This window comes from Melanotaenia boesemani, chromosome 5, assembly GCF_017639745.1.
Source record: "Melanotaenia boesemani isolate fMelBoe1 chromosome 5, fMelBoe1.pri, whole genome shotgun sequence".
Classification (NCBI taxonomy): domain Eukaryota; kingdom Metazoa; phylum Chordata; class Actinopteri; order Atheriniformes; family Melanotaeniidae; genus Melanotaenia; species Melanotaenia boesemani.
Genome location: NC_055686.1, coordinates 13,459,442 through 13,483,145, shown reverse-complemented (window position 1 = coordinate 13,483,145; position 23,704 = coordinate 13,459,442). Strand labels below are relative to the sequence as shown.

At 39.7% G+C, this 23,704-nt stretch overlaps 1 protein-coding gene and 1 long non-coding RNA gene across 7 annotated transcripts; one reads left to right on the top strand and one right to left on the bottom strand.

The window, feature by feature from the left end:
- Nucleotides 1-283: 283 nt before the first annotated feature.
- Nucleotides 284-3,542, bottom strand: LOC121639703. Its single transcript, XR_006010241.1, has 3 exons — nt 3,476-3,542; nt 3,268-3,347; nt 284-492 (listed from the first exon to the last, which is right to left on the bottom strand). It is a non-coding gene; the product is annotated as an uncharacterized LOC121639703 (long non-coding RNA).
- Nucleotides 2,958-23,375, top strand: tmem102 (transmembrane protein 102). Of its 6 annotated transcripts, none has more exons than XM_041985134.1 (6): nt 2,958-3,402; nt 4,602-4,813; nt 17,395-17,733; nt 18,858-19,051; nt 19,299-19,511; nt 19,642-23,375. In XM_041985134.1, exons 1-6 carry the CDS (start codon nt 3,371-3,373, stop codon nt 20,239-20,241), a joined length of 1,590 nt encoding a protein of 529 aa, XP_041841068.1. In that variant the 5' UTR covers nt 2,958-3,370; the 3' UTR covers nt 20,242-23,375. The 6 variants fall into 6 exon arrangements, with proteins under 6 accessions (XP_041841068.1, XP_041841069.1, XP_041841070.1 ...); XM_041985135.1 differs by having other exon boundaries at nt 2,958-3,557; XM_041985136.1 differs by having other exon boundaries at nt 2,959-3,551.
- The last annotated feature ends 329 nt before the right edge of the window (nt 23,376-23,704 follow it).

Sequence of the window (23,704 nt, the reverse complement as noted above, 5' to 3'; positions counted from 1 at the left end):
TTCAAAGTAGAACCACTGCTCCTCTGCATTGAAAGGATTGAAAGCAGTCAGTTAACACGATCAGATGGGCATCTAATCAGGGTGTCTCTCAGCCATCCCTTGGACGGTGTTTCTCAGTCCAGGTCCTCAGGACCGACTGCCCTGCATGTCCTAAAAATGTTCCTATACTAACACACCTGATTCAGATTAATGAACTCATCAAGTTCTTTGCAGCCTGTTTACAAACTATTCATTTAATTTAGGTGTGTTAAACAATGGTTACCTCTAAAACATGCAGAGCAATGGGTCCTGAGGACCAGGATTGAGAAACATAGCCCTAGGGGATGTGTTTCAGGCATACCTCAGTCGGAAGAGGCCTTGGGGCAGACCCAAGACTCATTGGAGACATCCTATCTCTTTGCTTTCTTGGTTATGCGTCAGCATACTCCCAGAAGAGCTGGAGGAAGTGGAGGGAGACAAGGAAGTCTGAAGATCTCTGATCTCTACTGTTACCTGCGTGAAAAGCTGCAAAAAATAGATTAATGGATAGAGTTATGGATATGCTCAGTGTGTGGCCATTTTTCCATCTTAAAAAATCTAAAAAAAAAAAAAAAAAATCCTGGTTATGAACCTAATTACGGTAACTTAAAATAGTCCTTCGGATGAATTTTGTATTTAAGATCTGACAGAGAGAAACAGAATATGAGTGAAGGGAATAACTAAACCATAGAACCAGTCAGGACTTCCGCAACTTAGAGTGGTTCCACTAATATAAATTCCCATAAATGACTCTGTTTGATGCTGTAAGTCAAGAAAACCCATGTAGAGTATATCTTTCTTAAATTAGTATCAGCCAATATTCAGTTTGACATTTGGTAAGTATGATAACATCAACCAATAGCAATGTTTGCTATTTATTTGGTGTATTCTGGTTGTGTTCCATTGGCTTTGCTGAAATACCTCATATATTGGGTACTAGCTAGATTGTTATCTCTAACAGTGGTATCAGTATCCACCAGAATTTCACAAGTGGTCTATCCCTGCTTTTAGAATAAGTTGTCAATTTCACTCTGTAGTGTCATCTGTGTAGGATGTCTCAATTAATTTGATGTAAGAGTAATAAAAAAATAAAAAAAAATAGAAAAATCCACGAACTAAGAGAGTGGCACTATCAAAAAGGGGGAGATTTCACACATTTTCTCTGACAGAGCTGCTATGAACATGTTTTCCTGTCATTCAGAATACAAAGCAGCTTTATTCTGTGACATCTTTTCAAAGCCTGAGAAGAGATGGAAACTCCCGAGGATAAATTTGACTGGATACTTTTTGAAAGGGGTAGAAAAATGAGACACTGGGTTTCAATCTTTCTTCTTTCTTCCTTTCATTGGGCTGTGCTCATTTTAAGAATTCTGTTCAATTCAGCTTTATTGTGGTAAAAATCTTCTCAAGACATTTACAATCCCGTTAAAAACAAATCCATTACAAGATCAACATTAGTCCAGTTTATAATAATAACTGAGCTCATATAAGTCAGTTAATAAAAATAATTACTGAGCCAAGGAAACCAGTGGATTTAATCAAACCCCATTTCAACATTTCAATGCCCATCTTGAGCATTAATGGAATTCTGGGTAACAGTGGAGAGGAAAAGTCTTCCTTTCAACATGAAGGAAAAACCTCCAGCAGAGCCAAACTCAGGAAGGGTGGGTATCTGTCTCAACTGGTTGAGGGTGGAAAGGATGGTAAAGTGGATTTCCTTTAATCCCCAAAACAAGCCCAAGCTCTGTAACAGCATAAGGATCAATGGTATCAAATGCAGCACAAAGATCAAAGAGGATGAGAATAGATACGAGTCTATTATCCAGTGCCATCGGGAGATCATTGGTAACCTTCACCAGTACTGTTTCTGTGCTATGATGTCCCCTGACAGAAACTCTTCAGATTTATTTTGTGTAAATGGACACATGGTTGGAATCTTTTTTTTTTTTAACATTGTTTTATAAAGAGGAGATTGGATAAAGGTCTTTAATTAGCTAACAGTCCTGGACCAAAAGTTGGTTCTTTAAGTAGATGTCTGACCACAGCAAACTTAAAGGCCTTAAAACTTAAAGATATATTGATCAGATCCAAAAAAATAAGTATTAATTAGGATAATAAAAAAAAGCTTCCTTGAACAGTTTGGGTGGGATAACATGGCAACACATCATGAATCAGGTTTTACAGACGTCTCTAAAACTGCTGTTCTTGATGAGAATGCAACAGAAATGGGAAGCATGTCATGGATTTTTGCTGTAAAAAAATTATTTGTGAAGAAAATCATGAAGTCAGCACTGCTAAGAGTTAAATGAAAACATGGCGTAACAGAGCTATGACTCTCAGTCAGCCTGCATACAGTGCTGAAAAAAACCTTATTATTCTTGTTCCTCACTATCAGTCATGAAAAATAAACTGTTCTAGCTTTGCAAAGGGCTTTCTTATGTACTATTAAACTTTCTTTCCAGACTAAGTGAAAATTTTCTATATTAGATGAACACTTTTTTCTTTACAATCTTCTTGAAGTCTGTTTTAAAGTACATAGATGTGAATTAAACCAAGGAGCCAGCCTCTTCTGACGGATTACCTTCCTTTTCAGAGAGACATTGTGGAATATTGGAACTGTTTCCTTAAATTTAGTAACAACATTATGTGATTGACATCTACTAAAATGACATTTCTTCTTAGCCATTTTGAAGTCACTTAATGGCTAGTAAAAAAAAACAGGGTTGAGGAAATAGTGGTATTTGTTCACTTTTTATACTATATGTCAGAACATGATTAGTTTAATATTTTTTATTTATTTTCTGAAATGTTAAACTGTATGATTAAACAAATACACCATACCCAACTACTGTCCCTATATGTCCTCACCTAATCCCCACATACAAGTCAAAACACCTGGTCTCAGCTTCTGTTATAATAGCTTGATTAATTTGTGTTATTATATTGGAATATAGTTGCATGTTATGGTGTAACAAACAAGGGGTGGACAAGGCTCCTTAAATCATGGGAATAATTAACAAACGTAGCAGACTGCCCTCCAGGTAGAAGGACATCTCTGCTCTGCAGCACTGCTTGCTTACACATCCCACCACTGGCTGTGCAGTCTTGAATCCGCCCTGCTTCTCTCCATTGAAACCACAGCTTTTCATTTATCTTCTTTGCGAGGACACGAACACATTTTCAATCGTAAACCTGACCTCACAAACCCACGTGCAGATTTGTAATGTGATGCGTACGTGCCACACATACTTCTTATCCCTGGATCCTTTTGAGTGGGACCATGATTTCTGGGACGGTGTTGCCAGGGGGAAGGCGGCGGTGCCTGGGACCTGTTGGAAATGACAGCTGAAGAATGCGAATTGAAGCACAGGGATCACAAAAACAGTGAAGTCAAAAGATAGCGAAGAAAGTGTATCGCTTCGCCGTGTAAAGGTTGTGTGTCCAGCTTTAGCCGTACAGCTAATCGTTTCACTGTGATCCGTGTCTCCTTAGCTGACGACGCCCGAGCCGCGTGCCTGTGGATGCATGCATCCGTGCGTGTGTGGTTCCTGTATATTTTTGTGGGAATGTGCTTTTGTTTGTTTGCATGAATGTAGGGCGCTACACTTCTCTTAATTGTTCTTATCTGACATATTGGCTAGAATGCTAATTTGATAAAAGCTACTTGGCTAATATTTGCTAATAAAACCGAGCATTAATGCAAGTCTAATGTGTGCTAATATGATTGCATAGCTCTCATGTGACTGTTTGCTTTCTGCGTTAATTTATTCGCTTTTACAAGTTTTTAATCTGCGGGTGGCGACTCTTCGCAGTAAGAAGGCTAATTTCTTTGGCTATTAGCTTAGTCGCCACGAATAGTGGGAGCTGCCTTGCTAATTGACCTAGTTTATGGGGCAGAGGCCGTGTAGTCATTTCACTCGAGCCAACTTTGTTTACGTTACAACTTTCTTAGTTATTTGTATAACATTCAGTTTTACATCCCTTTTGCCCGAGACAAATGCATTGGCCCTTTATATAAGGCTAAACCTGAAGTAGTCTTGGCCCGCAACACAAAAAATATTCCAGCTGGTTTAGCTTACGGTACATTTAATCCGTAAACTCCAGCAACTCAGTCACTATTTCACGTGTTTGTGTTCGAGACAGAATACGAGTCCCAGTAACGCCAAAGAATGTGCTAAACTCAGTTTTATTAAGCTGCCTTTTTGGTTTGCAGGTTTATTTTGAGTTTTGGTTGGAACCCTTTCTTGTTTAAGCTAAACTTTCTGCTGTTAAAATGAATAGTGATTTTCTCTGTCAAATGCCTTAAACTTCAACGTTTTGTGATTCTCGCGAGACTTTGAAAACACGTTAGGACTCCTTTTTAAAATACCCCAATTAATGTAAACATAGCCTTGTGTTTTGTTCCAGCGTTCTAAATAAAAACATTGAAAAACAAGTTATTACGGTGACTGTAATGGCACCACTTTACCCTCAGGGGAGCTGTTTTCACTGCACAAGCATCTACAAAAGCACTGGTGTTTTATTATAACTGCAGAGGCTTGCAAACCTAAAATAATCTCGCTTTACTCTTTTTCTCTCTACAGGGTTGTAGAGATGGAGTCCATAATGAATGCGGTGACTCCTCGCTCCCCAGCCCCTGCCAAGAAGCTATCAGAGGTGGACTTCCGTTCAGGGGCCACATTGGAGCAGCTGTCAGCACAAGTGTCTGAGCTAGTACTACTGGAGCAGGGGGAATTTGGAGACCAGACTGCTTTAGAGGTCCACACTGCCAAGGACTTCATTTTCAACATGCTAGGTAAAAAAACAAACAAACAAAAAACAGTCCAAACAATGTTATTATTAGCACAGACCCCCCAAGTTTGAAATCCAAAGTGTAAGAGCCTTTGCAGGGAGCCTTATTACTAATTATATGTTTACATGACAAAAAATTTTGAAAATTTCTTCATTTGCAGCCTACTCAGTGTTATATTAGTTGGGTAGTTATTACATTTTATGATGCAAAACGCCAAAGAAGCAGTAGAGTTTGGGTTGTAGCTCAAATGTTGTGCTCATGCTACATCAGTGTGTGAAATGGCAGAGGAATACAGAGTAGTGAATGGGTAAAAATGTTATTACCAAAGAATTAACAACACACTGTGAACATGGCACTCTTAGTCTGAGAGAGGGAAGAGACACACCAGTATACACTTGCATGCTACATACAAATTAAAGCTGAGTTTAAGGACTTAAAGCTAGTTCAGTGAGCATTAAATGTGATTTGGGGACTGCAAAGGGTAGACTTGTGTTTAGTGTACAGTATGTACAGTACTGACGTGTGTCACTCAGACACAAAAAAGATGTAAAGAGGTTTTTTTTTTTAATATTACAGTTTAATTTTTTTTAAGTATATACTCATAAGGGTTTTATTTTATTTTTCAGTGTTTACATTGAAAAATAAATGTTTTATGGTTACATATCAGTTTGAGGGTGCAGTACATTAAGATGCATTGAACTGTTAACAGATAAATTGTAACTGAACTGATTGTGAGACACAGTTTTAGTATATAATATTTTGGTAATATTCAGGTATATATACAGTATTCTCTCTCTGTTCCCTGTCTGAGCCGTTCCACCTTCATCAGGCTTCTCCTGAGAGCTTTATTAGAAATCTCTCTAATTAGTAGTTGGATAAATATGTAAGTGTGTAATTCCTGAATACAAAAAAGTGAAGGCAACCATAGCATTGAAATCATTACAGTATAAGCCAGTTTCAGCTCACCAAATCACCTGTGATCTGTCATAGCATGGACTAGGAGTCGCTAGGTGTGTCCTGTGGTGTTTGGCTCCAAAGGTACCATGGATTGTGAGATGTAGCTCATCAAGGCAAGTTTGTGTAGCACATCAATGACAGGATGATTCAAAGCGCTTTACAGAAAAAAAGAAGCATAATTTAAAGTTAAAACAAAAGAGAAAGGTAAAAGAAAGAACACTTGATAAAAACAGATAAAATCAAGCTTAACAGAAACAGGTGCAGATTTAGACTTTTAAATAAACATTTAAATTCAGCAGAGAACAGGTGGGTCTTCAACCTGGTTTTAAATAAACTGAGTGTTTCAGCCGATCTGAGACTTTCTGGGAGGATAGAAACTGTATGCAGCTTCTTCATGTCTGGTTCTGACTCTGGAAACTGATAAAAAACCAGATCCAGATGACCTGAGGGTTCTGGTAGGTTCATACTGAATCAAGAGGTCACTGACGTAATTTGGTCCTAAACCATTCAGAGCTTTATAAACCAGCAGCAGAACTTTAAAGTCTGTCCTCTTACAGACAGACGACCAGTGTAAAGACCTCAGAGCTGGACGGATGTGGTCCACTTTCTTGGTTTTCATAGGTATAATATTGCTGTGGCCATTTCTAAGCAGTTTCTTGCAATGTTCATAGTTATCTTGATACGTGCCATGGCTGCATTGTTCTGTTTGCATGGATATTTAGGTGAATGATATGACTGTTATGTAATGATATGTGACAAGTAGTAAAATCCAGCCAAACAACTCCCATCAGAAAATTGCACCTTAACAAGTTGATGATTTTCCAAGTATTCATGGTTTGTTTTCTATTTTGAATTATGTGATATTACTAGCATAATTGCTACTGAAGTCAAGATTAATCCTCTTATTAATTTTTTATGTTCTGAAATTAAAGTTACTATCAATTAATTATTAATAAGCTTAGCAGTGGTTGTGGAAACAGAGTTGCATAGAGGAGTTCCTTAACAAGGCTGACCAACTTCACACATGCTTATTCAGTTTAAAAACATGTTCGCGTAATTTATTTGGAAATATGCTGTTTTTTTATAACTCAGCAACCATATGCACATGAACCTTTTATTACTAGTCTGACTGAAAGAGCAATGAACAATCTTTTCCAGGAACGCCCTGCTCCACGCTGTGACACTGCTACATTTCCTCCTGCACTCTGCCCAGTACAATCAGTCTCACATGTTGGACTGGCATGTCGTGGCTTGTACTGGGACTCATGGTTTATTTGACTTGACATAATTAAGTAGTGATGCAGAAATTTTCTTCTTCAGTCATTCTTGTTGTGCATCTCTCTGTTTCAGCAGAACAGTAAATGAATGAAACCCTGATGTTCTCTTACATATATGCCGAAGGGAAAATTGAAGTAAAACAGATAAGAGCAACCAACTTAACGATGCTCATAAACATTGTAAGCTGCTGTGCTTGTGGAGTCGTACGCTTGGGACTTGGCAAAGATTTAGTTGAGGTCAAAAGGACACCTGCAAGATTTCATTTAAATGGGATGTGCTTCTCTTTTGCAGGCCCATTTTCTTCCTCAGGTTGGAAGCATGTGTGACAAAAAAAAACAATTTAACACAATGGACCTAGTCTGCTGTGCAATAATGGACCAGCTGCAGCATGTTAAATTTAATCCTCTAACAGACACATCATCACCAGAGGTTATAATTTACGGCCGTTTGGATTGACAATGTTCACATTTCAGATGCAAATTGGTTTCTAAATGACATGGGTTTGAAGCACATCCAGTACATGACTCATATTTTCATTATGCATGGGCCAACTCTGTTTTGTCCACATGTGTTGACTATTTTTCTTTTATTTCTTTTTTTTTTTTGCATACCTGGAATAAGTGAAGTGTAATAATTTGTCCAATAGGTGGCACTGTCCCCCCTCCTAGCTATCCACATCCTTTTTTTCTTCCTGTCATGTCACTCTTTTTATCCTGGAATCAAGGCATATTTGCTCAGTGTGCAGAAAGTCTTCCTTCTCATTGCACTTGTGCATGTTTTAGCCTAGTTCTTCACCATTAAAATAAAGGAAATCCTTTAGTTTTTCTTTTCCTTCTTTTTTCCTATGTTTAGTTCAGCCTTTTCTGTCTCTGTCTTAGATTATTGGAGCACTCAGTTTTACTATTTATGTCAAATTAAAGCAGAAGAGCAATGCTTGACAGAAATCTCTGCAAAGTTTCACAGTTTCTCCTCCTCTGCTTATAACGCCATCACACAGGCTGCTTCACACGGGGAGAAATCACACAAATCAAAGTGGATACCAGGCTTGTTTCTCTCTTTTTATCATTCTACCACATACAGGAAAATATTACATTTTCTGAGGTTTCTTTTTTCCTTCTTGCCTTTGCATTTGTTCAGATGGAATTTTTCCCGGGTTCTCTTTTCTCCTACTGCCTCTTTCTAGAGAATCTCCTGATATCTTTGGGGGGTTTGAAGCAGCCTTTGGCTGCATAATCACCAATGGTTTGCTGATATTTTCATACCCTTGTGCCTGCACCACCTGCTGTGACAGCTCCAACTGTGTGGAAAGGGGGGAAAAAAAGAAGTTTGACACTTTGAACAGAAGGAGAAAGTTTGCGTTAGATTCTTGGAATATAAAGTTAAGCATGTGGTGGTTGCCACATTAGGAGCTCAAGGCCCCGTGGAGGATGAAAGGCAGCACAGGAAGCAAATATCATCTTCTTTATGCAGATGTCTTGTAACACACAGGCCTGCTGATGGAGGCAGGTGCATTCGTGTTGGTGTGCATGTGTGTGTGTGAATGCTGAATACAAGAGGCTTTTATAAAGTTTGAGCTGTAGATGGATCCCCACCTGGGTTTTGCACACTGTCAGACAAGAGGAATGAAAAAAAGATTAAATTTGCACACAAACATCCACCGATTTTCTTCACAGCCTGGCAGGTTTAAGAAGAGACTGTCATTTAAACCCCATGTTTGAGTAAACAATGTGGTTCTCCCTCAGGCGGTTACAGTGGAGGCTACTTTATGAATCTTTAGAAAGTCAAGTGATGAAAGCAGAAATTGATCCACGATGCTAGTGGAGCAGATTATCTGGGCCCAGGTCAGATTTCCAGATCTTAAGGTTTGTTAGCTAGCTTGAGAGCTGATTTTATCCTCTCTGTGATGCCAGTAAAAAATGACACCTTTTGATCTAAACTTGATATCTTGAGCGTTTATCTGCGTGGGCCCAGATTTGAACTTTTTTATCCGAAAAATAATTTCTTTTCTCTTTCTTTTTTTTATGTTGACAGTTTTACTAAATTTGCTGACATTTCCTGATATCTACAGTGATCGCCACGCTTCAGCGCATCTTACCGCAGCTTTTTTCGACACCGTCTTTTACAGGCAGGCCACCTGACATGCTCGTGCTCCCGTTCTTGTTTTTGAACTGTGAGAAGTGGAGGCGGTTGCATAGACATGGTGATAAGCACCTGAGCTGGTTTCCTCTGAGACAGAACAAACACAAGTAAAAAAAAAAAAAAAGTGGCTTTTTGAGAAGTGTTGGAAAAGAAACTGCACAACCAAGCAAAAGTTGTTGCATGTTGACCTTTACCAGTAAAACCTCTAATTTACAGTCTATAAACGGTGATTTTTTTAAATCACTGTTTACTTTTTGTTGGACTAAATATCTTTGCTGTAACCTTTAGCCAGTATGATGCATGTTATATTTAATATATTCAATCCAGGACAGCAGATATGCTAGCAGAGTAGCTTCTCTGCATCGTAATACTTGATGCAGTATCGGGGTAATCTCATCCTCTAGCTTGTTATGCTGGTGGGCTTCTGTGTGGCTGTTGTGTCTTCTCCCTCCACCTCATGCATCAATGTGTCGATGCCCCGAGTCTAGCTGTTGTTTTTTACTGTGTGATTGGCCTGGTGGCTGTTCTGGCCGACTAATTTTCTGTTAATGCATTTTTAGAGTCAAGAGCCCGTCTGCAATTGGCAGCCAGGCGAGAATTACGGCACCGCAGATGTAGAAGATGAATAAAATCCTTGATTTGATTAGTTGGACTTTTCCATCAGCTCAGAAACACAAGTGCCAATCAGCACAGATAAGCAACCTCTTGTCTGCCATAAATGATGGTCTTTGTAGGTTTTATGGTTGGAAAACTGGCATTCCGGTAAAAATGACACAAAAACAAGTTTCACTGATGTTTAATTTAACAGAGTTGACAACCTCTGACAAATCAGCCGACACAGACGCGCACCGTGACCGAATGTAGCTGCAGATGTCGCATCACATTCGCCATTAAGTGTGTTCATGATACCCAATTTAATTCAAATTGTTCTATTTATGTTGAGCAAGAGATCTTTTGACATTGCGTGACAGGATTTGCCACCAAACTTGTTTTAATAACAACTCACATAGTGACTTCTTCAAAAATCCCACCAAGTATTAATTAGGCTAAGAGTCTAATAATGTGCATTGTAGCTGTTAAGTGAGAGCGTAATTGTATTGGTGCAGATTTATCTTCATTTCAGATGATTAAAACTATTTGTGTTATCTCTCATTACAATTTGGATTAATTACATTTCCATGTTCTTAAGCTGTCTCAAAATCCAATGAGCTGCCTTTTCTGCGTAAAACAAGTAATATTTCCAAATATTTGATATAATAATTGTTCAAACAAACTAAACCTGCTCATAAGAAGCTAATCTTTTTGTGACTGAGCAAATGTGAGATTGAGTTGCACATTAAAGTAATTGTGTGTATTCTTGCTCTCCCATTGTGGAAAACAAGGCAAGCAGAGTATTGGACTAAAAATCTGACTTCGTGTCATAACCTGCGTGTGAACACAAGCTCCAACACAACCCATCACTAGTTGTGTGGACTGATCTGAACCCAATGGGCTGTGAAAAAATACTAGAATAATTATTACAGGAGAAATGTGCCGAATCTGACATTTGAAGGGCTGATTTTTTCCATTGATAGGACTATCAAAAGTCTGGAACAGCTTTAGGTGGTCTCTCAAGCCGACTAAGGTGCCTCACTGCCCTTAAATTTAACATTAAAACTGCAGTAGTGCTTTTATTTTTTTATTTTTTAACATTTAGCAGGGCTTGAGATCATAGTATTGCTGACATTAAAGCAGCAAAGAAGAGCTGGAAGGTACTGACAGCTTCCTCTCTGCAGGTGGCTCAGACATTCAGCCCTTTTTTATATTAAACACATTCGCTTACACAGATGAAGGGACAAAAAGCAAACCTTTAATGTTATAACATTGGAACTTCTTAATTTTTTATCATCTTAAACATCTAATCTCCTGCCAAGATATGAATTGATAAACAGCAGAGGGGTAGGCTTGCTCTTGGTGGCAGTAATGGGAGTCTAGGATTAATTCATCTGTGAGGGGAAGCTGAGAGAAGGACTGATTGAAAGCACTGATAACAACCTGTCGAGAATATTAGCCTGGAATCATTTCTAACAGACTGAATTGCTGCTTTTTGGATGAACTGCTGTTAAGATGACTTGAATGACAGGCTGTGCTGCTTTTATTAGTTTTGTTGTCAGAAATGAAATAGGTCACACAGAGGAAAAACCATACATCTCGTTTTGACATCACCGCCTCTAACAATGAGAAATGGGGCGTGCCTTGAGAGTCAGTCCCTCTAAAACATCGGAATTTGAGAGGATGATTCTGACACACTGGAGAATCTTAATAATGGAGGACTTTTCAACCAACAGTGGGAGGAAAAGGAGGCTAGACATCCAAACAGGGAACACAGTCAAAAGGCTTGCAGAGGCTGAACTTTAAGCATTATGCACCTGTTTCAGCTACATATAGAATAAACACTTTTTGGCTCATTATTATGTATTTTTTCATCACACATTTTTAGACTATAAATTAAGTAATGCACTTGCACAAAGTGAGCTGCAGGACTATTTTTGCAGCATTCAACAAAATGTACACCACTGGGTGGATGATTATCACCATAGTTACCATGCACTTTAGCAGTTATTTCTGCCATCAACAATAAGCTGCTTTGTTCCTGTCACATAGTTCAGTTTTAAGGTTTGTTTTGTCCAGACAAACATCTGAAAATGTAAAATATTTGTTTGATTTAATTAGTTCTGATGTTGTCAGATTGTTGCCCCCTTCGTCAAGACAGATCAGCGCTTTACTAGAAATTGAGTTGACAGCATCAGCACTAATTTACCCAACTTAAAGCAGCCTCACTGCCATGTTTTCATTTTCTTTTACTGCTATGGGTAAAATATAACTCCTACTCATACAATTTAAATACAGACTTAAGTTAACACACTTAAAAGCTTCCAGTGATGAACGGAAAAACATTACTTTTTTTTTTATGTAAATGCAGAATGGATTCCCTAACCACCCTTCCAGTCTGGAGGTATCCTGTTACCACACATGCTGAGACTGATGGAGAAGCCAATTGCCATCAAATAGTCGTTTCACAGACATGGAATTGAGTCTAATCTAGAAATAGCTCTGAAGGAAACACCTTCCTTCTAATGGAAATGTACATTCCAAGACATTCGTGATAGGATTAAGTCTAATCCGTGGCTGTGAAACCAGCCTAGACCGTCTCCGTTCCAGCTCTATTTTCAGGCGATGTGTGTCTGTAGGCACAGTTGTTCTAGTGTTATGTGTGTATATGTGTGTACTTGTTAGCTGGCAGGTTCCCAGTAAAGAAGCGTGCCGCTGTCCAATTGGGAGTTTGGATTAAAAATTTAACTGTGTTCTTTGGAAAAACCTCAGACTTCCTGCAATGAATGTGGAGACTGGAAAGGATGTGTTAAATGGTACAGTTTTTCCTCTCAGAATGATGCAGGAGGGAAACAATGCTTATAAATCCCTTTTATTTTTTTATTATGTTCCTTTTTCTCACCTATTTAACCAAAGTCATCAGTGGCAGATAAAACCACATCAATCAGAGGAACGTCTGCTTGTTGATGTTCGGTTTTCTTTCCGACATTTTCTCTCTCTTAGCTTTGATCAATCTCTTTCCCTCTCGACTGATCTGATATTAATAATCGTTGAGTCATACTTTCTTTCACAAGTTGTGCATATAGTTAACCCACCTCTGATATACTTTTAACTACTGAACTCAAACCAAATCTGCTCTGAGTTTTCTTTAATTCTGGTTTGTGATGTTAGTTTTATTAATAACAAGTTCAGCTTAATATTCCCCACTGCTAATACATTTATACCATTACACAAATCTTCTCTGTTCCTTTTAATCATCTCTTCAAGCTCCCGCCTCGAAAGACATGGGGGGGTCATGACATGAAATTTGGATCTATTAACGTCATTCAGACGGCTTTGATTAAGGGCAGCAAGGAATTGGAAATCTTTGCCAGTTAATTTCCTCTGACTTTTTGGGATTAAAGGGGAGGGGGGTAGTAGTTAAGATATAGCTTAATGAAACAGTGGCTTAAGCCCCTGTCACAAATGTAATGCTTTCCATTAATCTCATAGCAACTGAACATGTCGGTGTCATGTGGGAATTACTCTCCTGGTGCTTTTCCATAACATTTCAAGGTGGAAATCCGACTAGGTCAGACGTAGTGACAAATGCACTCACAGTGCAGTAAAAATGTGAACTGCAACAGACACATACACACTAGTGATGCGCGGGCCGCCTCCTAACCCGCGGGTCCCGCGGGTTACCCGCGGGTCGGGTTGGGGCGGGTCAAAGAATTTTCGCTTCACTGCGGGGCGGGTTGGTGTGGTTTACTATTCTGAAATATCTAGTTCTATCTATTAATTTTATTTTTTGTCAAACTGAAAATAAAGACCTTAATCAGTGTCTACATTTTGTTACTATAATATGTAAGACAAAATATTTATCAGTTATTTAAACACAGGTCACGTTTTATAACGTAATGTCCACGTAGGCGCGTAGTAGGCTACGCAGACTACGTGCAGAAAGCGCCAAGCAGACAAGCAGCAAAAGATGGAAGAAGTGTTGAATAACATTCGTTCGGTAGTTTACGTCCTTCAAAAAGAAGAAAGAGGGTCAAATGGCTAAATCACAGGTTTGGGACAGGTTCAACGAGGTAATCAGTGCAGACAACAACAGCAGCATTGTCTATGTGCTTTATAACACTTAAACGCTTTAAAACACTTTATTTGCCTATTTATGTTTATAGGCTTAACGTTCAAATGAAAATACATTTTGTGTTGCCAGTTTCCAGTGCCAATTTAGGAGACCATATGCACCTTTCTCAGACTAAATAAAAGCATTCGTCAATATCATAAGATGTGTTTTAATGGGGCGGGGCGGGTCGGGTCGGGTCGGGTTAAAAAAATAGAAGCGGAGGTGCGGGGCGGGTTGGTGCGGTCCAATTTTTTTAAAAGAGCGGGACCCGCGGGTCGGAAAAAAACCCGACCCGCGCATCACTAATACACACACTAGCTGCTTTCCAGCTGTAGGAACTTTTTGAAGAAACTTTTCAGAAATTAGGCCTTTTTTTTGCGCATTCACGCAGATGGGAACTAGAGGTAACAGCCCTTAGTTTCTGTAACCATTTTAGCTCCTGTTGTCCTAAACACATAGAAAAGTGGACTGTGTTTCACATAACCATGCATACTTGGCATGCCAGTATAAAATGTTATGATAGTACGGCATGCAGTCAGAAAGCAGTGAATGACTATTATATTATCACCTTATAGTCATAGACCTACACACTTCTTTCACTGCCCATTCTTGTATGATTTGTAAATATTCCACACTTTCTATCACTTTCAGAGGCAAGTCTGAATGAAAGGGGACAACTGACCAATGATGTGTGAATGGACTTTACAGTCATTTTAATTTTCTAGATCTAGTCCCATGACAACACTGTCTTTTAATGATACTTGTACTGGGTCACTGAATTTACACCAGGGGTGCAGATCCCAAAAAGTGGGAGTTATGAGGCATTTCCTTTTTAAGAAAAGTTTTTATTTTATTTCTTTCTGTTTAAGGTGAAACAAACAGGTTAGAAACTGTTAGGTATAACAGACTAAAACATATATGTCCAGTCCAGTGCTTTTAATAGCTCTGATCAAATAGTAGCATCATCTGACCTTTTGATAGACAGTCCATTCTCCCATTTCCTGGTCAAAGGCATTGTTTCCATAAAGTTTCTTTAACTCTTGGGGTCGAGTCTTATACCAGTTCCTTGTTATAGTTGTTTGGACTGGACTAAACTTTGCATGTTTTCCTGAAAATTCCTGTTATGTGATAAAGTTTATCCTGAAACCATGTTCTGTTTATATGAAACTTAACTACAGCTGATTACTTTTATTATCTTTGTCTAAAGATTAATACATATTTTAAGGGTTTCTAAGCTGCTTGAGCTTCTGGCTTACTTCCTGTTGTTGAAGTATAATAGTGACGCGAGCACATTTAATAATTGATTCTAAGCAGGCCCACACAAGGATTATCAGACAGTTTTTGTGCAGCAACTCCAGCCACATCCTGTCTTTATTTTCTGGGTCATTACCATTCTAAAAGGCGAGCAGTCTCAGGTTACAGCATCATTAAAATGTTTCTTTTTTTAAGCCTTTTTCTGTCTACACAATTTCAGAGGTGCATTGGAGCTGGTCCATAACTTTGCATTAGATACCCAGGCTCCCACTCTGGGAAAGGGCTGCTTCAGTAGTATAGTTCTATGTTAGAGGCTCTGGGTGAGTTGATGAGGTCCAACCAGACACGCAAGTATGTCTGCAGTGTTTAAAAACCCCAACTAAAATAGGCTGGGCACAGACAGTAAAACACTCACTACCTCATTCTCATTATAACACATGAGACTCAAAAGTACAGTTCTCTGCATATTAGTTCTAATTCTTACCAAGTTATTATCTTCTAGCCAGTAATATTTTCATTAAGTCAAACTTTGCTCAAATATTTCATGTTGGTTTCTGCACAAACTGCTAAAATTGTCCAGGGAGAGCTCAGAAATGCCGAAGACCCAGTCGAACAGGAGGTGGAGTTTCTGTCTTCCTGAGTCCCATTAGTAAGGAAATCATTTATTTTTCTGTTTTTTTTTTAGCATTTTTTATTCAAAATAAACATATGCAAAGCAACAGAATAGTTAAAATTACTACTAGTCCAAAAAAAGGAACAGGATACAGTAATTATTTATTTCTGCCCCCTTTCTGATCATACTTTTCATTTTCGTATAGTTGTTGTAATAGATAGTAGATAGTATAATAGATAGATACACATATGCAGAGACACATGAACACATGTCTTTTTTTGGAGAGAAATATGAGGTTTTAGAGACAAAGTGTCACGTTTTACTTTGCTTTTTCTCCTTGATAGAGCCCTGTGGGGTGGCATTACATCAGGTTCCTCCTTATAGCCTCTTTTTGTAGGAATACACAGGAAAATGGATAAATACTTTATATTAATATAAACTGACACTAAGTTTCAATAAGTAAAGTCTTGAAACTATGAGTTTATCAGATTTTTCCTTTCTTTTTGCGTTTTGCTTGTCACAATTTTTCACATCCAAATACACACCTTGGCAGACACACACATGCCTCTACATAAAAACATCAAAAGGCATCCTACCACCGAGGTTTTGTGCCAGTGTAACAGGATGAGAGGGATCATGTTAGCAGCTTTGCGCCCCTGGCCGTGGCCTGCTGACTTGGTCTGATGCCCTCGTTTCAGCTTTCCGGAGTCACTTAACTGCCCTTAGGGTGATAAACACTGAGGCCGGAGCGCTCACACTCTTCCCTGTGGAGGATTTTGAAATGTCCAAGCATTACCTCTGACAAAGTATGTGCAGTTAGGTGTGGACCAGCACCGTCTTGGCTGCAGGATCTTTTTAAATTGGCAAAACATAATTTACTTGAACCCAGCGCTGCAGTTCCCATGGGTTCAGAGCCTGGAAAGTATACAACACAGCTAAGTAGTCATAAAGGGATTTGGAGACTTGGAGACTTTTTCTTATATAAACTGTTCAAATTGGAGAATGAGGGTTTTTTTCTTTTAACACTCTGGATTGTTATGGAGCAACTGGCCTAAAATATAGCAAAAAATGGATAATCGCCTGATTGCACATATCTTGTGCCTTGATCCAAATTCCTTTTAGACAAATTGCCAGGTTTCCAGATAATCAGGATAAAGTTTCCACTGTGAAGGATTTACTGGGACCACTAAGCAGAAATTAAATTCAGTGCAGTACAATCACATTAAAATAAGAAACATTTTTTGGGTCCTCCTCTTTGTAGTGATCCATATCGCTACAGTAGCCCAGAATGGATTTCGTTGGTTGCATTCTGCAACTTTGCCACTAGATGTCGCTAAAATACTTTATGTTAGACCTCAAACCATCTAGTAACTTTATTCTGTTTTGTTCCTGGGAATCTGTAAAAGGAAGAGTCCCCCTGCCAATCACTGTGTGGTCTCAGTGGCTGTGCAGCTTGGATGGAAATTGAATTGTGGCCTTGGCTGACCACATGTGAGGCCCCTGAAGTGATCATTAGTGCCTGTTGCAGTGCCCGTCTCTGCTCATTGCTGATCACATCAAGTCTGTAGATTTTAAAAACTTCCAGTTTTGCATATGTGTTGCATATAAATATTTCTTTCTTCCCTTCAACCCTATCAGGCTTAGTCCAGAAGGTGGACCAGCGCCTCCCGGTGGCCAACGAGTACCTTCTGCTGTCAGGCGGGGCACGAGAAGGTGTCTTGGATCTCAACCCAGAGGAACTGGGGGAGTACGCCAAAGGGGCGGACTTTGACCTGGATTTCACCTTGCTGGTGCCCGCCTTAAAGCTTCATGACCGCAACCAGCCTGTCACTCTGGACATGAGGCACTCCCCGCCGTGCCACTCGTGGCTCAGCCTCCGCCTCTGCGACTCCAACACCCTGTCCCGTTGGAGCATCTGCTGCCAGGAAGAAAATGGACTTCCAGCTGAGGAGGACGAGGAGGAGGAGGGGGAGATGGGTGAGTAGAAAATCCGGATAATCACTGCAAGGACAGAGCAAAAACAGAGAAGGAGAAATAGTCCTGAGGAGAGTCAGAGAAAACTAAATGTGAACAGATGAATTAAGAGGAGAATAAAGGCACCTAGTACATGTGGATAGGAAAAAAAGATTGATTGAATTTAAATGTAAAAAAGGGAAAATGAGGGCATAAGTAGGGAGAAAATAGAGTGGAAAATCCAAGGATGAATGTATTATAGCAATCCATGGTGGAAGGAGTGGAAACCTATCATTTGATGCATAATGATGTGATTTACTTTTGCCTGACAACCTGCAGCCATGAACATTTTCATCTATTCTTTTTATAATCGAACTCCTCAAATAGGTGAAACAAGCCTGAGAAATAAACTTGACGTGCTATGTTGTCATGTAGATGTAGTCGGGTTTTGATGCAATGGGACATGCTGGTATGCCTGTGTTTGTGCCAGCCGTAAGATGACTTTTTACATTTGTACATAATTACTTACAGACTTAATTGAAGAACAGATCTAACAGAATCCAGTAAAGAACCAGCAACCAGTTTAGCTGATTTTAGAGGAAACCTGATTGGATGGTGGGGAAACTTTGAGAATTAAGTGGTTGTTGCTGCAGAATGGAGAATGAAAGTCCAGTGTTTCACTTTCACACTGGGGAAAAAGACGACTGGGATGAGATATTTGGTTAGTAAAGTTGTTCCACACGAGGAGAGGTCACACTGTTGTATTGTTAGGACATGGTTTGGAAGATGATGAGGCAGGTACTGTCTGTAGACATGCAGTGAGCTGTCACTGCTGAACTTTTGTTTGCATTACCATTAACATGAGCAGATACCTTCTGTGAATACGGCTGTGTGAGCATCAGTTTTTAGAGAATAAAGAAGAGGAAACTTAATTTGTCAAAATATATTTATACATGTGGATAAAATTTTAGTTCTTCATTATCCATTCATCACATCAGTCACACACTGTTTTTCTGATTAAATATGTATAGAAAATCTCTTGGGTCTTGTGTGGCTCTAGGTGGGTTTAAATAAGAACTGCTCAACAGCGGAGGAATTTATATAGACAGGCTGATTCATCTTTCCTCCTCCCTCCCTTCCATGTTCAGGTAAAGGCTCTATTCCCTCCCTGGGGTCTCCTCAGTCTCTAGATGGATGCTACTTCTCTCCCACCCTGGTGACAGACTGGTTCTGGGGTGTTGTGAGCGAGGCTGTAGAGGAGCTGAGGCGCAGCCCCCAGCGAGGCATCCCAACTCCAGACCGACTGGAGAGGAATGGACCTCTAACTACCATCATCCTTCAGGTACAGATTAGGTGCTTCTCTGGTTAAGGATATGCTCCATCTGAATTGATAAAGAACCTCAAGCTATTTAATTAAGGAGATGTATTCAAAATTGCTCCGCTTGAAAAGTAATTTATTTGTGAAGTCAATATTTCAGAGGATTATAGTCAAATATTTAAAGAATATTTCAAGAAATCACTTAACAACACTCTGAAATTCAGCACTGGGTTAGAGATGTTCTGATATTTGTCTGCCATCCTCCCTGCAGGCCGGTTCTAGCCGGGTTCTGTACGACCTGCTGCCTGTGGTGTCATTTCGGGGCTGGCCTGCTGTTGCCCAAGGTTGGCTGACGGCCAACCACTTCTGGGATGGTAAAATCACAGAGGAGGAAGCCATATCTGGCTTCTATTTGCTGCCCTGCTGCTCTCCGCTGGGTGGTCGGCCTGACAGGGAGTGGAGGCTGGCATTCTCACGCAGTGAGGTGCGGCTCTTCATTTAATGCACATCTTTTATTTTTATTTTTAAAGCATCACATTCAATTTCTCTGTCTTTTGGGTGTGCATGTTAATCCTTCTCCTTAGCTCTTTGATCATGTGTTCCTTCTGGTGCAGGTTCAGTTAAAGAAGTGCATCCCCTTCCCCATGGCCCAGGCTTTCCAAGCAGCCAAGGCGGTACTGTCCCGCATCCTGGCTCGTCCTCGTACAGGCCTCAGCCTCTACCACCTACGTACCCTTCTCTTATGGGCCTGTGACAGACTTCCAACAGCCTATCTGTCCTGTCCAGATACAGACACTCCTGGCCGCCTCCTCCTGGGTCTCCTTGATGACCTGGCTCATTGCATCTTGGGTAAAAACTGCCCAAACTACTTCCTTCCACAGTGCAACATGTTGGAGCATCTGACGGATAGCCAGACTCTGCTTGTCGCCAGGAAACTCGCTCATGTGCGCTCGGATCCCAGCGAGCACCTGAGGGCGGCTCTGGACCAGGCTCGGCAAGCCGGCCAACTGAAGAAGGAGCTAACGGCTAACACTAACGGCCACGGATCCCCCGGGCATCACTCAAACAATGGCATCATCTCTCCTTCGGAGGACAAGCTGGCGCAGCGACTGCAGCAGCTAGTCACAGAGAACCCTGGGAAATCCATATCAGTCTTCCTCAACCCCGATGACGTCACCAGGCCTCACTTCCGCATCGATGACAAGTTTTACTGACAGTAGCCGCAGAGAAGACGTGAAAATTAGTCAGTTTAGCTCACAAGCACACTCCAAAAACGTCAAAGTATCGAAGGCTAAACAATGCTCTGAAGTCCTGCTGCTTGACCCGACTCTTAAAACCAAAAACAGTCCTGAGAACTGACATCCAGTTTACATCAAGTAAGACGTGATGTCTCCCAGCTGTTGCCGTGGAGATGGCCCTCTCCTAATGAGCTGGCCTTAACAAGACTTTGTAGCTGGTGCTACAAAGTAAAAGGTGGTGAAATATGTCCAGCAAAGATTAAAACAGAGAATGTGTGTATGTGTGTGTACATGTTCGCCTTAGGGTTCTCACACATTAGCAACCCTAGAGACGGCGGCAGAAAAGCTTCTTGATTGCTGCTTTTCTTTTCAGCTGAGAGTGGGCGACGACTGAATTAGAAATTGGAAAACAAAGTGTGGCTGATGTTACTGATTGTAATGTGAGGGGAGCTCTTTTATTTTACACTCACGCCTCAGTTCTGGTGTTTTTTTTTTTTTTGTTTTTTTTTTTTTAATCTTTCTCAGGTACACACAGCCTTTTTTTTGACGCATTTAACTCCATTTCTAAGTCTATAAAAAAAAACATTTCATGTCACTAACATTTTTTTGTGGTGATGAAATGTACCAAAGAGCTTTGTTGAAGCAGTTTGCAGAAAAAAAGCATGTTTTTTTTATTTTCTTAACATATCCCTTAACAATAACTTGATGAATCCTTCGAGTCTTGATCAGAAAGTTAATTTGACTTTTCCTCCTTCCAACGTCTCGGTCACACCAGGATGTAAAATTGTTAAATTTAGCTGCGACATTACTGGAAGTGGCGTAAAAAATTGATTTTTTCTCGCGGCAACATAGATAAGTGCAAGTCTTTCATGTCAAGCTCCACTTTGGTGAAGTGGAGGAAGCTCATTAGCTTTGTTAAACAAGAGGATTTTTTTTTTTACTTCCATAGACTGAGAAGGAAGTACTCTACAAGTAAAGCTTGCAGACATTCATAAGACAGAAGTCGATCACAAAAATCTTGGAAAACAGGAACTTGTTTGTGTTTAATTGGCAGCGCTGCATTTACACAGAGCAGACTGAGCAGGAAAAGACAAAACTCTGTTCTAATCGCTGTCAGAAACAAATAATATCCTGCTTGGTAATCTGTCACATTCTGGTGTTGCTGGGTTACAAAAGATTAAAAAGTACCAGGATGGTGAAATAACTGAAAACTGTGGGTTTAATGTGCATTGATCTGAGTGGGGATAAATTATTAAAACTTGTTTAGTTTTCCAACCTGAGCAGATGTTTTTGCTCCCTTCTGTTTGGAGTGTGTTGGTTGACCCCTTTTATAAAGGATTTAGAAAATGTAAAACCCCGGAAGGAGACGTGTCAAAGTAATAGTTTAAAAATAATAATAAAAAAAGGGCTGGATTTAACAGGAACACGGCTCAAAAGCTGATAAGTGAGGGCTTTGTGCAATCATGATTCAGTCAAAGTATGTCACTGTCAAAACATCCCACAAAGTGCCCAGTATGTCTCACATCTCTTCCCTTGTTTTCTGAGAAACTCGATTGTCTCATTTAATTTTCTTTATTCCTTTTGAGACTTTAGACTTGACTGATTCTGATAATTGTCCGGCGTCTCTGCTTGGTTGGTCTTGTTTTAATGAGCTTGTATATGAGGTGATGTGAGCGTTCCTCCATCTTGCCGGGGTTGGCGTCGTTCTTGTATCACTGGGCGTCTGAAGCCACGGAGCTCTTAATATTTGGTTCCTCTCCAGCATTGTGTTAGCAGCCACACTGCTGCAGTGCCACTCAGCTGATTTGTTTTTTGAGCAGCTCAGTCGGTACAAGCTGGAGGAAAAAATCAAAGCAGTTGAGCTGTGATTTTTTTTTTTTTATGGTTCCTCTTAAATAAATGTAATTTTGTTTGTTTTTGCAGCAGCGAATTTAAAACGGTATCTTCAACACTAACTGAAGGGTAGCGTTTGTATTTACTTTGTATTCTACTTTGCATTGGTATACTAGAGGGAGGGGATGATGATGATGATGGTTGATTTAAAACTTCTGGTGGAGTGTTTCTCCTTCACACAGAGGTACAAGTCTAGATTTAAATTGACTAACGAAGTCTGTATGTACAGTTATCTCGTGCTTACTACTGAATGAGTACATTTTTATACTGACTGTCTGGTGTATGTGTGTGAGCATGTGTGTGGACTGAACTTGAGGAAAACCAAAGTGTGTTGTAGATGTGGTGCAGAATGTCTAAGCTGCCAGGTGTTTTCAGCACTTTTTATGAAGATGGGCCTGATAATTATTACCAAGTCTCTACAGGATTTGAATAGTCGGAAGAAAATCTAATGATTTATGTATCAGATTGAAGTTACAGTAAAGGTAACCCGTTAGCCTCTTTCATGTTTGACTGAGAGCGTTTAAACTTTCTCACTTTGTACCTTAATGGGCCTCACTGGAGATTACAAGACACTGGAAACAATCATATTTTTTCCTGAATTGTACTCATGAACTCTACGCGGAGAGCGTTAACTACTGTATCTGAAGATAGCGTCAATTTCTAATTATGCAATCAACCCCTTTGTGGAAACGCCTGTGGTTTACAAAGCCTGCTCTAATTGTACTTGGGTGTAGTTCACTGTAGTTGTAGTTATAAAAAAAAAAAGAGGGGGGTTCAATATCTGCTGTGCAGGATTGCATGAAGCACAGAAGATGCTCCTTAAAATCAATCTAACGCTCTGCTACTCTGGTTAAAACCTTAACTTGGTTTGGAACTTTTGATGAGTGTTGTGGATGAATAGCAGATTAAATACCATGAATGTATCCACCAAGTCTCTAATCTGATCCCCTACTTGAGAACACTGAACTTTTCTCTGTAATCTTACCAGATGATCTGTTGTGTCTTTACAGTGCTGAGATAAATATCTGTACTGTTTGAGTAATTGAATTTCATATCTTTTATTACTTGAGTTCCTCCTCTTGTTTTCCTCTTTGGAAAACTGGCAATTTTCTTTCACTGTTGACTGATTTGTTATATTTATTACTGTTTATTTTCTGGGGATTTATATTGATTGATATTTAAGCTTTAGCATGAAATAAATCACACTTGAAATTCCATTATTTGTAGATCCTTTTATTTAGCTTTTTTTCCCTAATTTTCCTAATAAAAAGCTCAAAAGAATAGATTTTCCATTTTTTGTGTGGATCACAGTGGCTGTCAACTTCTTTAACAAGATATATCCAACAGAGGGCGCTACAGGACAATGTTTACACTGCATTATCACGCTTTTGTGGAAAAAGGCTGATGTTGCACATAAAAACAGGCTGTCAATACCCAACACGGTTACCAAGCATTTCCTTTAAAGAGACTTCAATGATACAGGAAATTATGATTTATCCTAATCATGTAAAGCATATCAGTAGCCCACAAGGTCACATCTGTGTTC

Excerpts from the sequence above, each read along its gene's own strand:
- tmem102 (XM_041985134.1), top strand. The coding sequence starts at position 3,371 with ATGCGAATTGAAGCACAGGGATCACAAAAACA. Across the intron at positions 3,403-4,601 it reads GCACAGGGATCACAAAAACA|GGTTGTAGAGATGGAGTCCA; the intron begins GTGAAGTCAAAA and ends TTCTCTCTACAG. Across the intron at positions 4,814-17,394 it reads CTTCATTTTCAACATGCTAG|GCTTAGTCCAGAAGGTGGAC; the intron begins GTAAAAAAACAA and ends CAACCCTATCAG.